Source organism: Zea mays, chromosome 6 (genome assembly GCF_902167145.1).
Source record: "Zea mays cultivar B73 chromosome 6, Zm-B73-REFERENCE-NAM-5.0, whole genome shotgun sequence".
In the NCBI taxonomy this organism is placed as follows: Eukaryota; Viridiplantae; Streptophyta; class Magnoliopsida; order Poales; family Poaceae; genus Zea; species Zea mays.
In genome coordinates, this window is record NC_050101.1 from 144403385 (window position 1) to 144421406 (window position 18022).

Consider the following 18022-nt stretch of genomic DNA (forward strand, 5'->3'; position numbering starts at 1 on the left):
TGATTTATCCCGTGGTTCGGCCAAGTACAAAACTTGCCTACTCCACGTTGTGGCGTCCCAACGGACGAGAGTTGCACTCAACTCCTCTCAAGTGATCCAATGATCAAATTGAATACCACGGTGTTTTGCTTTTCTTTTCTTATCCCGTTCGCGAGGAATCTCCACAACTTGGAGCCTCTCGCCCTTACACTTTTGATGTTCACAAAGAATCACGGAGTAAGGGAGGGATGAGCAACTCACACAAGACACAAAGATCACAGCAAATACGCACACACAAGACCCAGACTTGAGCTCAAAAAGACTAGCACACTAGAACGGGGCTCAAATCACTAGAATGTCGAACAAGTGTGCAAGAGTGAAGTGTGAGTGATCAAGAATGCTCAAAGGATGCTTGGTGTACTCCTCCATGCGCCTAGGGGTCCCTTTTATAGCCCCAAGGCAGCTAGGAGCCGTTGAGAGCAATCTGGGAAGGCAATTCTTGCCTTCTGTCGTCTGGCGCACCGGACAGTCTGGTGCACACCAGACACTGTCCGGTGCCAGATTTCTTTCCTTAACTGGCGCAGCCGACCGTTGGCAGCCAGAGAGCCGTTGGCGCGCCGGACATGTCCGGTGCACACCGGACAGTCCGGTGCCCCCTTCTAGCCGTTGGCTCGGCCACGTGTCCCGCGCAGATCGCGCGGCCGACCGTTGGCCCGGCCGACCATTGGCTCACCGGACAGTCCGGTGCACACCGGACAGTCCGGTGAATTATAGCCGTACGTCGCCGGTGAATTCCCGAGAGTGGCCAGTTCGCGCAAGCCAGCCTGGCGCACCGGACACTGTCCGGTGCACCACCGGACTGTCCGGTGCTCCCAGACTGAGCAGAGTCTTGGCTGCTCGAGCCAAGACAATTCCAATTCGATTTTTCCTGTTTCCAGCACTTAGACACAATACATTAGTTTCTAAAACAATGTACTAAGTCTGAGAAACATACCTTTATCCTTGATTTGTATTTTGCCCACCATTTTACACTTAGGCACTTGTGTTGGACACTAAATCACCAAAATACTTAGAAATGGCCCAAAGGCACATTTCCCTTTCAGATACAATGGCTGGGAGTGGGACTGAACCTGTTGGAACTACTTTTGTAGAGTTCTTCGCCTACCCTCCTCCTGCAAGAGGTAGCGGCCACAACTTGAATCATCCAAGGAGTGGTTTTAGTGCCTGAGTACATGTGCAAGCTTCTATACATTAGAACTTATGCAATCCTTTGCTTGGTTGGTGAACGAATGACTTTTGTGGACAATATGTATTGAACTGGAAACCTATGATTGTTAAACGAATGGCTTTTGTGAGTTGCGATTGTAAATTGTAACGTTAATGCAAGCAATAGATGTGAATTGTGATATATAATATCGATGAATTGGGATATATGTTGTATACGTTTTTTGTGTTGAAAGTGCCTGAGAAATTGAGAAAATAGGTTGTTGCGGTTGCAACACAGAATAACCCCCATCAGCTATGATTAAGTCGATGGGGTTATTCTATTACATTAACACAATAACTCTCGTCAGACTCATCGTAGCCGATTGTAGTTAGGGCGCTAACGTGGCGTTGTTTCCTTTAACTCCCATTGGTAAAGGAAGTCAACAAGAGTTATGGGGTTGAACACAACAATTGTCGTCGGCTGTTAGTAGCTGACAGGAATTAATTAACCTCTTCAGTCGCTGATGGTAGTTAATTAATTCTAAAAACGATATATAGAAATTGACGAGAATTAGCCCAGAAATTAGTTATTTCTGTCGGTAGTATAATTCCCGTTGCCTTCTGGCCGACTAAGATTTTCAAGATTTCTATTGTGCTAAATCACTCTAATCTACACATACCTACCTAAATTTGGATTTCGAGTGGTACAATTAACTTCTTGGGAATAAAGTAGTTCTGCATGGGAAGTTTGATTTTGATAATTTAGAAAAAAACGAACATGAGAATTGTTGAAATGATGCTTTGGAAAGAACTAGTCATGTAAAACACGAGTTTAAGAGACAACTAGCGGAGTGCCCGTACATTGCTAATGTTTTCATTTATGCTTGAGTATAGAGTATAGAATAGAAAGATATGTGTGTTATGTTGGCTAGGTAGGTATGAATGTAGGTCTAGATTAAAGTCAACAACTATGGTTCAAAATTTAATTTATGTATAATTTTAACTTTTTACCATTTAGATGTAGGGGTACGAAGACGGTGGAAAGCGTGGAACGTTCGTTGCATTTTCTTATAAGTTATAAGTTATTTTTGTGATAGTTCCATAGAATGAAAGATCACTTCTGAAGAAAATGACATAAAATAATTTGAACCCTTGTATATATTTTTTAACGATAGTTGAGAGAGCTTGCCTCTTTATTGAGCTATTTTCTAGGAATAAAAAAAAATCAATCCACGAGATAAAAATAATTTCTGGGCATTTTCTTAAAGGCCGATTTGGTGACGAGGGAAATGAGAGATTTATTGCGGGGGAATATAGCAAGGGGATTCTTCGCCTGTGGATCTCCTCCATTTTCTTAGTCACCAAAGAGACCCTTTAAACTTCATGTCTCACTCCTCATGTGACAAGGTTAGTCTTTGGACCTTATAGTTTTAGAATTGGCCCTCTATTGCACCTTGTATAGAAGGTGATCTTCTATACATAGAAGATAATCTTCTCACATATGGCCGATGACCTATAATTTAAAACGGGTGTTTTAGTCTTTGATAGACGAGATACTTTTTTTTTAAAATTCATTCTCGCGGGGAATTAAACCTCGAATCTCAAGAGTGTTACTAGAGGCTATCTAACCAACTTCTAGATGTCGATACAACTTGCCTTCCGACTACTACTGGTGTATGCTGACTCCCTGCATCTTTGGTCTACTTTATTATAGGGCTGCTATGAGACAACACCACCTCTGGTTAGAATGGGATTGGGGAATTGTGTTAAAAATTAGTATCGAGAGTAATTTTCACCTGTCTACTTTGAGAACCTCAAATCCCCTTCAGAATTAGAGAGGATTAAGGTGTTAATGAACTAATTTCTCCTCTAATCCCCTTTAATCCTGAAGGGGATTCGAGTTTCCAAACTAGCCCTTAATCTGCTCTGATCCCTTGTAACCAAACAAGCCTTAGGATCCTGTGCAAGAGAGCGAGACCGAGAATGGTCACGTGAGCACATCGCTATCTCCTCTCGCTAAATTTAGTCATATGCATGGCTTCTTCATGGGTGTCTAGTTGCCCTCCATCCCACGGATGTCTCGCAACCCCACGAATCCAAGCCTATGTTTGCAAAGCATTTTTCACTCTTTACCTCTCCCACCAAAGCGATCCTCTCCTCGTTTTTTGGTGCAAGCCAATCGACTGCGTACCTCATTTTTCTTCGATCATGTAGCTTTTGCTCAGAGCAATGTCAGGGCGCATAAGACCTGCTTCTGTCGATTTTTTCTCTGATCATTTGCCGCTCAAACCATTCATCAAGCTTTTACTCGTCAGGTTTGTGTTTACTGCGCGCGTGGTCACCATCGATCTTATTGCAATGCGAACTATTGATGTGTGATTCTTTTTTGTTTGTTTGTTTGGGCCCGGGGTTAGATGTTGATCAATATATTATCAACATATAGATTCAGCTTAAGGATGAACAGTGGAATGATTTGTGTCCCACTCCCAGTCACACAATGCATGGCAGCTGCTGATGCTTTGGCATGTGTGAAGTTTCAGATAGATTGTTCAAGTCACCGGAGCACGGCATGGACTTCAGCCCTCAAAGAAAGAGCGGCGAACGCGATCCCGTCAGCTTCGTCGAACACGATGACAGTGATGACGACTTCGGAGCTGAATCCACCGCCTCTAATAAGCCGTCTGCGCATTCGCACGACAGGACCAAATCCAAGCCCAAGACGAGCCATGGCAGTTCAACCCACGCGACGACGGCGACGCCGTTGCCTCCCCAAAGTAGCTCCGAGCCAACAGCGGCGACTGCGACGGCGACGGCGGGCAACAATGCCGACGCCAACAGCGTGGACAGCGGCGGCCCGAGGAGCAACAGCATGGAGAGCAGCAGCAGCAGCACCGCCTCAGGCGCCACGCCGGCCAACGTCCGCCGGCACACCGGCGGCGACAGCCAGTGGGAGGCCATCCAGCTGGCCACGTCCCTGGACGCGCCGCTGAACCTGGGCCACTTCCGGCTGCTCAAGCGCCTGGGATACGGCGACATCGGCAGCGTGTACCTGGTGGAGCTCCGCGCCACGCCAGCCTTCTTCGCCATGAAGGTGATGGACAAGGCGTCCATCATCAGCCGGAACAAGATGGCCCGCGCGCAGACGGAGCGCGAGATCCTCGGCCTCCTCGATCACCCTTTCCTCCCCACGCTCTACACGCACTTCGAGACCGACAAGTTCTACTGCCTCGTCATGGAGTACTGCAGCGGCGGCAACCTCCACTCCCTCCGACAGAAGCAGCCCGGCAAGCATTTCACCGAGCCCGCGGCCAGGTTCTACGTCGCCGAGGTGCTGCTGGCCATGGAGTACCTGCACATGCTGGGGATCGTGTACAGGGACCTCAAGCCGGAGAACGTGCTGGTCCGGACCGACGGTCACATCATGCTTTCCGACTTCGACCTGTCGCTGCGCTGCACCGTGTGCCCGACGCTGGTCAAGTCGTCGTCTGTGCACTCCACCGGGAGCGGCGGCGGCGGAGGCGTCGGCAGCGTCGGCAGAGGAGGAGTGGACGTCGCGGACAGCGACGTCATTACCGCCAACCAGGGGTGCATCCAGCCGTCGTCCTTCTTCCCGCGCATCCTGCCCCGGCGTAGCCGGAAGCCGTCCAAGAGCGACCTGGGGCTCGGCGGCCCGCCCGCGGTGGAGTTCAACGCGGAGCCGACGGACGCGCGGTCCATGTCGTTCGTCGGCACGCACGAGTACCTGGCGCCGGAGATCATCCGCGGCGAGGGCCACGGCAGCGCCGTGGACTGGTGGACGCTGGGCATCTTCCTCTACGAGCTGCTGCACGGCTCCACGCCCTTCAAGGGAGCCGGCAACCGCGCCACGCTGTGCAACGTCATCGAGCAGCCGCTGCGCTTCCCCTCCGATGGCGGCGCCGGGGGACCGGCGGTCAGCTCCGTCGCCAAGGACCTCATCCGCGGCCTTCTCGTCAAGGACCCGCAGAAGCGGATCGCCTTCACCAGGGGCGCCACGGAGATCAAGCAGCACCCGTTCTTCGAGGGTGTCAACTGGGCGCTGGTCAGGAGCATGGTCCCGCCGTCGGTGCCGGACCCGGTGGACTTCCGGCAGTACGGAGCTGCCAAAGACAAGAAGGCGCCCGACAGCAGTACAACGGCGGCCGTGGAGGCGCCGCCGGTTGGAAAGCAAAACTCCGGCGAGTCATACACGGATTTCGAGTACTTCTAGGACATACTGTCGACATACTACATAATCTTACGACTTATAACCATATATATACAAGATTAGATTACCTTGATCGAGGTTTGCCAACTTCTAGAAGCTTGCGATATTCATTAAATATCATGCAATATCTTGTAATACGATTCTTCCATGTACCATTTGACTGCAAACTAAATTTTGTAAATTTAGCCACGCACCTTGTCATTTACCATTCTCAGCATTGCAGACAAAAATATTAAAGTTGACATTCCAATATCATGTATAATAAATAAATCCTGTCATTTTGATTGGCAACAAAATTGTCAGGAAGGATCAATATAAGGTAGTCACGCGTCCTGATCATAACCACCCCTTTTCCTTTTTCTTCCCCTAATCCTATTGAATGTAAATATTCCTTTGCCGCCTTTTTGCTTCCAGGTGCGGAAAATCCTTTTTCTTTTGTATGGGACCCAGGGCCGAGCCGGGGAATTTCGAGGCCTGTTGAAAATTGCCTAATATTCTAAAACTAGATTTTAAATCTAGGTAAATTTCATAGATATTCAAAACACTTAAGCGCACTACACATAACAACATATAGATCAACACAGTAAATAACCGAGTTAACATATTTACTCACGTTGGGTTTGTCGATGCTTAGATTGATATTAAGCACAAAAGTAAACGAAGCAGGACGTCGATGTAGACGCGTAGATTAGTCAGTTAGGTAGCGCAGATCATCGTCGAACGGCTTCGAGTGGTCGCGCAGTTGCGCTGCCTAGAAACCTTATTGGCGTCCCTCGTGCAGGCTTCACGATGGCAAGGGTTCAGAGATACCGCTCGCCCTCCTCCTCAGTGCACGCCAAGGAAGAAGATCGGTGAAATCATGACAACTCAATCGTCACATCACAACTTTCCAAAGCAGGAAGAAGGAAAATGGAAGAGGATTTCGAGGGTGAAAAACCTGAACACATTCAAAGGCCTAATATAGGCGCGACTGCCCGAAGAAGTCGTTTTCCCTTAATTTACCCATTAATTGGCAGCCGATTAATTAACCACGATTATGGCAATAAAATCTGTATTAAATCTCAATGGTCAAAAAATCAAATTAAATTAATAGGATACAAGTTTCCTAAATAGACATACCACGGTCGCACGTCACAAGTCAGACGATATTACACACGGAAACACGTGCGTATGTTTGTAAGACTAGCCATGCTCTCTCTCCCATTACTTTATCTATTCGGATATGGGAATGAGTGTAGCTATATAAGTTAGTATATACCGCCTTGAACTAGCAATGTGGGAATAAAAACCAACAACTACTTTGCTTTGGAATTTCAACAGCATGGGCAACTCAAATGGGCCCAAATTCCAACAAGGCCCCAAACAAAATTTTAAAATTAGACCCATCTCTAGATAGAAAAAATACAACTTTATTATTGCATATTTTATGGTAATATTGTAAATCGCAATAAATAATTAAGAAACATATCTATTGTTGAACTCTTCATTTAACAATATCATTCTTTTAGTGTTTATTAAATGAACTCTTGCTTGTATACAATCTTCTCTAAAAGTACAATTCCAAGTGCATTTGAGGCCAAATCAGTAAGTCTTTTTTTGTGTCATTATAAAATATAAATAAGAATTCAATAACATCACTTTGGAAAAACTTTGTTCTGCTGATGCAACAGTCACTTGAATGGTTAATAATACTTTATATACAATACTTGCATTTGGAAAAGAATCCTCATTATAAATTGATCAAAATGTATATAAATTCTCAATATAAATTAGATTAGCAATCAATCATATGCAGGGTCATAGGGACTAGGGCGTACCAATCTTCTTGTTGTGGCAATCAAAATTGAACCCCACAGCACTGACATGGCCCTCCACGTCAGCTAGCCATTGGAAGTCCTACAACAGCTCTACACTATCGAAGTGGTCTAATGCGCCACCAGACTGGTCTGAAGACCGCCACGTCAATCGATCATTGGGACTAGCCATTGGACCACGGTCCGGTGCACCACCGGACTGGTCCGGATAGCTAGTTGTTCGAGAGCTTGTTTGTAGAGCTCTCTGCGCATGTGGTCCGGTGCACCACTGGCCCAGTCCAGTGCGCCAGTTCACATCCCTTTTTGATTCTTATATCTTTTCTTCTTGGGCTCTTTTGATATTATGTCTTGGACTTGTGCTGAGTATTTATAAGTCTTCTTTGTGTCTTTTAGGTCTTCTTTTGAGGTGTTGCATCTCAGAGCCAAAATGAGTCGGGGTCCATTTTATTTAGAGTAGATTTCGAGACAAGATTTGAATTTCTTACTTTTTTCTTTCAAACTAGAATTTAAATTTCAGGCTTTTTCATATTGATCCGGCTGAAATGAGCCTATCACGTGTAAGTAATAACATGTTGGAGTATAGGCTGATGGCTCATTGTGTGGGCTGGTCCGGCAAGGCCCATAATTATTCTGTATGATTGGTTGTCTTTAGGAGTCTAGCAGGATGTCCGAGCTAGGGATGGCAGTGGGTCAGGTACGATGCAGGTAGGTTAATTACTTGCCCGGCATGATATCCATGCCTCTACTTCATACTCGTATCCATGAGATGTTGTGGGTAAAATTCCCTGCCCTTGCCCGTATCCGCCGGATATCCACTGATACCGGACAACCTGTTACCCAACAGCAAATACCATTTGACATAGTTACACATAAATATAAATACCATAGTACACACGTCCACACACCAACTCCACACACCGATACACATTGTAACATAGTGACACAGCCACACAGGTTACCAATGGCGGATGGGGTAACAAGGTTGGGGTCTTGGGGACTTGGGGTCAAGTGCGCTAGGGCCTAGGAGTTTACATAAGGTAGTCTGTATATGGATGGACGCCAATTGCCAAATTAAACGGGTAGCGGGTCTTACCTGTGAGCGAAAGGTTATGCCTGAATAATACCTACGGGCGAAAACTCTCCGTATCCTTATCCGCGGGTGGGATTCTGTACCTGTATCAGTGCCCATCGGGTACGAAAATCCACGGATACCCGTGTCCGTGGGTATAATTGGCATCCCTAGTATGAGCCGAGTCAGGAACTCAAGATGAGTAAGACTTGAGCTTATACAAGACATATTTGTTTAAATGCCTATAGGAGCTCAGCCAAGCAGGTACAAACGTTGTTACCAGGCTGGCCAGATAAATATGTGATTGAATAAAGTAATTTGAAATATATAGCATGAGCGGTCTAGTTTTACTCAAAAAAACTCATAAACACAAATATAAAATCGATTTAGTGATTAAATCTTTTATTTAGAACCTACAATGGAAAACAGACTAAAAATGCTTCTCGATTTGCATGCGGCTGGTTCCGGCCGTATGGGCGTCTCCTGCAGGCCTGGTTATAGGCATTTGTTTTTTTAACTTCAGTTCGATTTTCCACGCATTAAAAACCAATCAATTTTCTAGAAAATAAAAATCCAATAAATTCAGTTTTAGTTTTTTTTTACTTTGGTTTTACGATCGAATACCAAACTTATACTTAAGAAGGTTACAAGACAACACATATAATAAATTTACATGATGGAATACACACAATTTTAAAAAATAAAAATTATATAGGTACAAGAATTTAAGATACATCATACATCATATACAAATAAGTGAATAATAATTTAATTGTATCACATATTTAGTTGACATGATTAAAGAATCAAATTTTAGAACTGATAAAGTTTGGTATTTGATTTTTTAGTATTTTGGTTTAGTATACAGTAAAAACCGATTATGATAACAAACACCGAACTTCTTTAAAAACTGAAACGGAACCGAGCTATCAAGAAAACAAAATTTCGATTTAGTTTGGTTTTTGGTTTATAGTAAAAAAAAATGTCCAACCTACCTGGCTTCACGTCCTTTTTTTTGCGTGACCTGAGCCTGTATCGGTTCACCTTTAAACCAAACAAACACGCATGCTTTAATTCTCTGCGACTGTAGCTGCACGCATTGAGCCGCAAACCAATCACACCGATCATGTCAGGCTAGCCCGAAATCGCAAATATAAATGGACTAATGCCCTGTTTGTTTCGAATTATAATATCTCTAGATTATATAATACAGCGCAAATAATCCAGCAGGTAAACAAACACCTAGATTATGAGATCAGATTATATAATCTAAAGTCTAGAATATGATAATCTCATAATCTTCTTAAGAGTAGCTTATTTGAGATTATTTTGGCAAAAGACTCACTATCCATGGTTATGTAAATAGAAATTACAATATATGATATCCTTCTTTCCTCATCTCAAATAAACAAACAAGAGTATTGCTGTCTTTATGAATAATCTATATTTGTATAATCTAGATTACCAAACAACTACATATAGATTATAATATATCTAGATTATAATATAGATTATATAATTTAGATTATAATCTAGATTATATAATCTATAAGCTGAAATAAACAGGTCCTAAATATAGATGGAGGAAAGGAGAGGAACCATCGACGCTAGGGTGATGGCCGTCGACGGCACAACGTGAGATTGTGAAAAGGTCGCGTCCGTCCGGTGAGCCCACCATCTCCATTGCTAGCACGACGCAACGTTGTGAAGGGGGTTGCACATGGGGATGGAAGAAGTGAGGAGAGGGTAGAGATGGCAATGAGGATCCTATAGGGGTGGAATCGAGCCGAGCTTGGCTTGGCTCGTCCATCTGACGAGCTCGGAAAAGAGGCTCGGCTCGGCTCGCTCTGGTCTCACGAGCCGGCTCGTCGAGCCAACGAGCTTAGCCATAAATATAAATTTGCTCTCTAAATTATAATATAAAATCTTAAAAATATTTTAAATAATATATTTTAAAATAGTAAAATAGACATAACACTAATATAATATAGAAAATAGAAAATAGATTATTTTTTATAGTAATCTCAAATAACATAAATTATTGTCTACTCGATACTAATATTATATGTTAATTAAGATTTTATGTAACAAATTTGTCGGCGTTTCGAGACCGGGGGGTCCCCGAGCCGACGAGTGAAGTATCGCCGCGTACCCCAGCCCAGATGGGTCGACGCGAGGCCGAGCGCGAAGGGGAGAAGTGAGGTGGCCGGAGATGGGCGTGAGAGAGGTGGGAATCCCACGGCCTTCGTGTTCGTCCCGCGCCCAGGTCGGGTGCGCTTGCAGTAGGGGTTACAAGCGTCCACACGGGGGAAGGAGCGAGTGGCCTCACGCGAGCGCCCGTCTCGTCCTCGTCCCCGTGCGGCCAACCCTCTCTAAGAGGGCCCTGGTCCTTCCTTTTATAGGCGTAAGGAGAGGGTCCAGGTGTACAATGGGGGGTATAGCAGAGTGCTACGTGTCTAGCGGAGGAGAGCTAGCGCCCTAAGTACACGCCATCGTGGCGGCCGGAGAGACTTTGGCGCCCGGTTTGTGTGATGTCGTGGCCGTCGGAGGAGCGCTGGAGCCTGGCGGAGGGACAACTGTCGGGGCCGTCGAGTCCTTGCTGACGTCCTCTCGCTTCCGTAAGGGGGCCGAGAGCCGCCATCGTCAGGGAGCGTGCGGGGCGCCATCATCGCCTATCTGGCGGAGCGAGCCAGATGGGACGTGTCGGTGTTTTGGGTCCGACCGCACACCCGGGGTTGCCCCTCAAGGTGTTTTTAGGAGTAGGACGGTGTCGACGACTGTAGCAAAATGGTTCGTGCCGATCGCACGAGGGACAATGGACAAGATTTGCAGGTTCGGGCCGCTTAGAAGTGCGTAACACCCTACGTCCTGGTGAGTATATGAGCGTGGTTACAAGAGGATTCTCTGGATAGAGGGCGCAGAGAGTTTTTGTGGGTGGCTAAGTAGAACAGGGTCGATCGATCTGAAGGGGTGCCCCCTAGGCCTTATATACTCGGCCGTGGAGCATTACATGTGATACGATAACAACAAGTAGCTGAAAGATAGTGAACCTCTTGAGTTTATCCTTACGTAACCTCCGCCGACTTATCCTCGCATGGCTTCGTTGCATGGGGGCTTCAGCGCGGGAAAGTCGGGTCTCTGTTTGTGATTCATTCGTTCGACGTTGTGGGCCGCCTGTGTTTGCACTAATCAGTCACACGTCTTCTTCATTGGTTGTCTTTCCCTAGGCCCACGAAAGAATGACCTTACGAATTATTGGTCTTTGGGCTTTTCGTGAGGCCTTTTACTTCTTTAGTGGACCCAGGGGATATCTATCCCCCACAAGCCCCCGATCTTTGAGTTAATTTAGAAGTAATCGACTCAAAGATCCAAGGTCCAGAAAATGACTTCCTGCTGTCTTCTCTGGCTCTGATCACTCGTTCGACCAAAGTTTGGTTTTGTGCTTGTGCCTTAGAGGTCGGCATTTTGGATTGTAAGACTCTGGACTTCATTGGGTGCACCGGAGGTGCACCCAATGGGTGTAGCCCCCGACCTTTGATTAGATTTTAGAAGATAATCTACTCGAAGGTCTTCTTCCAAAGGTTATCTCCATTCGCGCTCCTGCATCTCGGTTGAGGATTGGTCTTTTCAATTTTGCTCTACGCCTTAGAAGTCGGCGCTATGTCGGTTTAGAATAATACTCCATGGGGTGCACCGGAGGTGCACCCAATGGGTGTAGCCCCCGACCTTCAAATGGATTTTTAAAGATAATCCATTCGAAGGTCTTCCTTCCGCTTGTGGAAACTGGCATGAAGCTATTTTGCATTATGCTTTTGAGGTCAGCATTATGTCATCAATATTTTGCTGCAAAGGTCAGCGTATATTTTGTCTTTAGCAGCCGAGCTTGCAATCCATCCATATCTTGCTAGGTAGTGCAATTTATTTGCTTCTGCGATTGATTGGACGTTTGACGGACGTTCTCTGTCTAGTCTTCACGTCGCTTCTGTCGGCCATATCTTGTACTTTGCTGGTTATATTTGGCTTTCCTCTGATCCTTACTGATATCTCATTTTTGTCTTGAGGTATTCACTGCATGCTCTGCACAGATGTGACCGTTTGAAAAATATACTGATAATTCCTGGGCGTCCCCCCCCCAATGGGTGTGGGCAAGGGACGGCTTGGTACGCTGAGTGTTTTGTAGCCGGTTGCCTCTGAGTAGTAATGCGATGGGACGGCTAGTGTAATCATATCTTTTGCACTGTTGACTGGAGTTCCAATGGGTGTAGTGTTGCATGAAACGGCGTCCGCCGTCTGACGTGTCTTCGGGTGGGTGGAAGTGCTTATTGAATGCCTTGCGACTGTTCAGTGACCGCGGTTAGAAGTTAGCGGTTGCCTTTCCCTTCTATAAATGACCCCTTTGCTTCTCTGGTTTCTTCACATCTATTCGCTGCTCCTTACTGCCTCTTCCCTTTCTTCTCTCCCAAAGCTTCAACCATGGGCAAGAACAACAAGCGCAAGCGTGAGCCGACTCCTCCATCGGAGGAGTTTGGTGACTCGGAATACTCGGAGGAGGAGTTCTCCTCCGAGTCCGAGGGGTCTCCGGCTCCCGTCTCTCCCCCGGCGTCGTCCGATGATTCGGACGACTCCCAGGGGATAGCCGCGGAGGTCTGGACGTACATCCGGGCCGTCGAGCGCGCCGGGCTCGAAGGCTCGGATGAGTCGGAGTGCTCCTCAGATGAGGAGGACTCGGACGGCGGTGACGAGGGTGAAGACGACGACGACGACGACGACGACGACGACGACGGCGACGGTGGCGGCAGTGGCAGTGGCAGGGGCGGCGGCGACGGCAGCAGGGACAGCACCAAGGGCGACAGCAGGGGCAGCACCAAGGGCGGCGGCGGCGGCAGGGGCAGGGCCAGTGGCTAGACGCCACTGGTTTTCTTAGATATTAGTATAGTTTAGTATAGCTAGAATAACGTAGTGGTAATTAGTGTAATTTAGTAGTAGTGGTAATGTAGAGTAGTATATTGTAATTTAGTAGTAGTAGTAATGTAGAGTAGAATTAGGGAAGTACCAACTCATAAAGAGTTGGTTTGTAAGCTCGTCAACTTCCCTTTAATGAAGTATATCGTTTATCCCCTCTTTTTGATGACTTGCCACTGCTTTTGCTGAATGTTGAACTGATTCTTTTGATATAGTAGAAACAGCGCCGAGCGATGTGAAGATTGACATCAGCGTTTTAGAAGTAGCACTGAGCAATCGAACACAAAACCAGCGTTTTAGAGGCAATGCCGAATGATAGAAGGTCGGCATCGGCATTTTAGAAGTAATGCCAAGCGACAAAATACGGGGCCGGCATTTTAGAAATAACGCCGAGTGATAGAATATCGGCGTCAGCATTTTAGAAGTAAATGCTGAGCGTTTGAACACGTGGTCGGCGTTTTAGAGGCAGCGCCAAGCGATTTGAAGGTCGGCGTCGGCATTTTAGAAGTAATGCCGAGCGATTGAATACGTGGTCGGCGTTTTAGAGGCAGCGCCGAGTGATTGAAGATCGGCGTCGGCATTTTAGAAGTAATGCCGAGCGATTGAACACGTGGTCGGCGTTTTAGAGGCAGCGCCGAGTGATTGAAGGTCGGCGTCGGCATTTTAGAAGTAATGCCGAGCGATTTGAACACGTGGTCGGTGTTTTAGAGGCAGCGCCGAGTGATTGAAGGTCGGCGTCGGCATTTTAGAAGTAATGCCGAGCGATTGAACACGTGGTCGGCGTTTTAGAGGCAGCGCCGAGTGATTGAAGGTCGGCGTCGGCATTTTAGAAGTAATGCCGAGCGATTGAACACGTGGTCGGCGTTTTAGAGGCAGCGCCGAGTGATGAGGTGGCACATCGGCTTTCTTGGAAATAACTGTTAGATATCTACGTGGCATGCTGGGATTTCGGAGATGACCGCCGGGTGATGACTGGGCACTTTTGAAAAGGTATCTGGCTCAAGAATATCCCTTAAGAGTCGCGTTTTCAGCCGCCTTTGCTTTCCGTGCCCTAGTTCTTGCATTTCCGCATCTGAGTCTTCTCTGCCACTCGCCTCCTGCTCTGTTTCGCCATCGAGAAGCAAGATGGCGCCCAAGAGGAAGACCACGAACTCGTCTGCCGCAGTGATCCCCGCCATCGACCCCAACAGCCAGTTACCCTTCGCAGGTAACCATATGTCTGTGATTTCTGAAGTTGAGCTTCTCCGCCTTGTCTCCATCGGGGTTCTCCCTCCACGGGAACTCTGTTCTTGGCGTTCTTGCCATGGGACTACTGTCCCAACCGAAGATACCCACGAGTCAGTGGTTTACACTCCTTTCCTTCTTCGCGGCCTCGGCCTTCCCGTATCTCCTTTTTTCCGTGGCATCCTTGATTTTTATCACATCAACCTGACTCACTTGAACCCTAACTCCATTCTCCAAATCTCTATTTTCGTTCACCTTTGCGAAGCTTATCTTGGCGTGCTGCCGCATTTTGGCTTATGGAAGTATCTGTATCACTGCCGTCCTGGGATGGCCGGGGGGCAACATCAATTGGTCGGAGGTGCCAGCTTAGAGATGCGTCGGGGGCGGAAGACCGAGTATCTCGAGATACCCCTTAAAGACAGCATTAAAGGTTGGCGTCTGGAGTGGTTTATAATGGATAATTATGGAAATTCTCTCCCTTCCCGCTCGGGAAGACAGGCAGACGTTCGTACTCCGAGTTGGACTGAATCTCCCACGGACCAAGAAGTAGCCGAAGCGGGCGTGTTGCTTACTGAAGTTGGATTACTGAAAGAGAGAGGTCTGACTGCCGAAGCCGTGGTCACAGATTTTGTGTTCAAAAACATTCAGCCGCTGAAAGACAGGGCCTATCCGGCATATCTTTACCGAGGGCTGGCCGACTCAACCCGAGTTACTAATAGGAGAATTCCTTCTGCTGATTTGGTGAGCCGACTCGAAATGATCCTCAGGGGTAAAGTTTCAAATGTTGGAGCTCCAGTGGCATACTCGGCTTGGAGCCTACCTTCTCCCAAAGCTTTCACTCTTTTTGTATCCAATCCACCCATGACAGATAGTAATTTGGGTCTTAGAGTGCGACCCTCTGCTGAAGAAGTCCGTTCTTTAGTTGCTTCGCTCGGGGAGATACCTGATGATGAACGGTAGATTTATTTTGAAGTGCCCCTGAACCCTAGTGATGCAGACATAAATGACATGCTCGATCTGCTAGCTGAGGATTCATCTGATACTGCTCCTGATGGTACATTGGCAGTGGTGCCCCTTCCAGAGGTTGATGCGACCTTGGACGTCTCGAAACCTGTCAGTACTCGCCCGAGGCGCCCTAGCCGAACCAGTCAGCCCGAGCCTTCTGCTGATGAGCAGAAGAAGAAAAGGAGACGCCTCCGGCGAGTGTCCAGCTTTGACGAGGATACCAGCACCTTAGCTCCTGCTATCGAAGAAATGTCTGCAACTGGCCTGGCTGACATTGATCCCAATGGGTGTGCTCCGCCTGCTGCTGACCCCAATGAGGGTGCTGTTTGTGCTGTTGCTGTGGAAGATGAGGAGGAAGAGAATGAAACTCCATTGACTCGGAAAAACAGTCGGCAGTTCGTCGCTAGCGGCGGTAGTAGTGGGGTTCCTTCTCCTGCCTTGTCTGCTCTTATTGGTCTGCAAGAACTGTCCATGGCCAATTTTGATCAAGCTCTAGAGGATATGGTCCCTGAGAACTTGTTGTTGGAACCTGCAGACGTTGATGCAACAGAAACTTGTGTGGCCGTGCCAGATGCTGGGTTGAGGTCGTCCCGTGCCTCGTCGACCTTAGAGCACGATCTCGAGGGCCGGAATGATGACTTGGATCATCCTGATCCTGCGGAGGTAGCTGAAGGCCCGTCGACCTTAGAGGTGGTCACGGCAGAGAGCTTGGATCCTTTGAATAGTGCTGACATGTGCCCAGCCCCCGAGGGTGTCGCCGGGGAGGACTCAGCTCAGGTGAGGAGCGTAGGCCACTACCCAGCCCCCGAGGGTGTTGCCGGGGATGATCCGGCTCAAGTGGGCAGCGCCGACTGTGACCCAGCCCCCGAGGGTGCCCGAGCAGGGTCTCCTTCCTGCACTTCTATGGACGTTCACGTGGGTTCACCTCCACACTCTGGCGGCATGGTGGTGGCTCAAACTCCAGATCAGGGGGTCGCTTTAGAGGGCAGCATCCCCACTGGTCTGGCGTTAGGCTCTGCTGAATGTACTGAGCTCGTTCCTGCTGGTCTACTGCAAGCTGCTTCGGGTGGTGGTCCGACGCCTGATTATCAGCTGATTTCTCCTGACTTGGGGATCCCTTCGTTCTTTTCCAATCTCCAGGTGCTGTGTTGTGCTTTAGTTTGATCTTTATGTTGCATGAATTGCTGTCATTATGCTCATCTGTTCTTCTCGTCAGGCTTTGGTGAATGGATTGGCCAGTCAACTGAAATCACAGGGTGCTTCTACCCCAGAAGTGGCGTCATCTCTCGAGCGTTGGAATCCAGTGTTGCTTCATTGTCGTGTATCTGAGTTGGAGGCCACCAATGCTGGTCAGTGTCCTTTCTTCTTCTTCTTTGTTCTTGCCCGTAGGTTGTTTTACCTTCTGACCTCATTTTGTTTGAATACCTCTTGATAGGGATGACTCGGCAGATCACAGTTCTTGAAGAAAAACACTATCAAGATCAAGCTGAAATGGCTCGACGATGCGCTGACTTCGAGGAGAAGTATTCTCAAAGTCAGATCGAGTTGAGTCAGGTCTCTGCGGCTTTGGATGATGCCAACGCTCTGAGTTCTTCTCTTCATGCTCAGCTTGACTCTGAGAAGGTAGCTTACGAACCTGTGCTTCGCCTTATCATGCTCTTGGATTCTGAATGAGTTTGATTTTTTCTTGTAGGAAGAAAAACGTATCCTTGCTGCTTCTCGCGACAACTTGGACAGATTGTACCGAGATTCCAGTAACTCGCTGACCATCTTGGAGAGGAGCCACCGTTTTACAATGGAGGAGCTTGACAATCAGCGCCGTCAACTGCAAGAATCTTCGGACGAAGTGGCCCGCCTTACACAGTTGCTATCAACAAAGGATGCCACCATCAAGGAACTCCGAGCTTCCAAGAAAACCATTGCCCGGGAGTTAGAAGCTGCTCAGCTGGCCGCTAAAACCGCTGAAGAGACTGCTGCTACTCTCAAAGCCCAGCGCGATAAAGCCATGGACAAGGCTATTCGAGCGGGGCGAATTTTGATGAGAAGACCCGGAGTGGTAGTTCCTGAAGATATAAAAGCTGATGTGCGTGCCGCCCCCGATTCTTCGATTCGCCCCTCTTCATCGGTCGTTCCTGAGAAAGATATTGAAAAATAGAGAAACACTTTGCGTGCCGTGAGCACGCGGTTAGTATGAGCAAGCATTTATTTAGAGGACATCAGCTTATCATTCGAATGTTATGATTTCTTTCTTATCGTATCAGAATTTATTAGTTTGCAAATTTGTGGTAACGCTGCATGATGATTATGAAGTTTGTTTGTGGGATATGGAAATCATCCCCTGAACTGCATAAGCGCGAGTATGCTATACCGGTTTAAGCCGTCAGTGACTTAAATCGATTGCTCCGTTTGTAGGGCACAGTGGTCACCCTGAGTTAAGTAAGCGTGAGCATGTTGCACCGCCTTAAGTCGTTGCCGACTTAAGTCGATTGCTCCGTTTGTAGGGCATAGTGGTCACCCCGAGTTAAGTAAGCGTGAGCA

The 18022-nt window shown here is 47.4% G+C and overlaps 1 protein-coding gene across 2 annotated transcripts; it reads left to right on the top strand.

The window, feature by feature from the left end:
- The first annotated feature begins 3303 nt into the window (after positions 1-3303).
- On the top strand, positions 3304-5698 carry LOC100273849 (uncharacterized). Of its 2 annotated transcripts, none has more exons than XM_023300247.1 (2): positions 3304-3500; positions 3720-5599. In XM_023300247.1, the coding sequence occupies exon 2, from the start codon at positions 3755-3757 to the stop codon at positions 5411-5413; it is 1659 nt and encodes a 552-aa protein (XP_023156015.1). In that variant the 5' UTR covers positions 3304-3500; positions 3720-3754; the 3' UTR covers positions 5414-5599. The 2 variants fall into 2 exon arrangements, with proteins under 2 accessions (XP_023156015.1, NP_001340512.1); NM_001353583.1 differs by having other exon boundaries at positions 3347-3500; positions 3726-5698.
- Positions 5699-18022: the final 12324 nt, after the last annotated feature.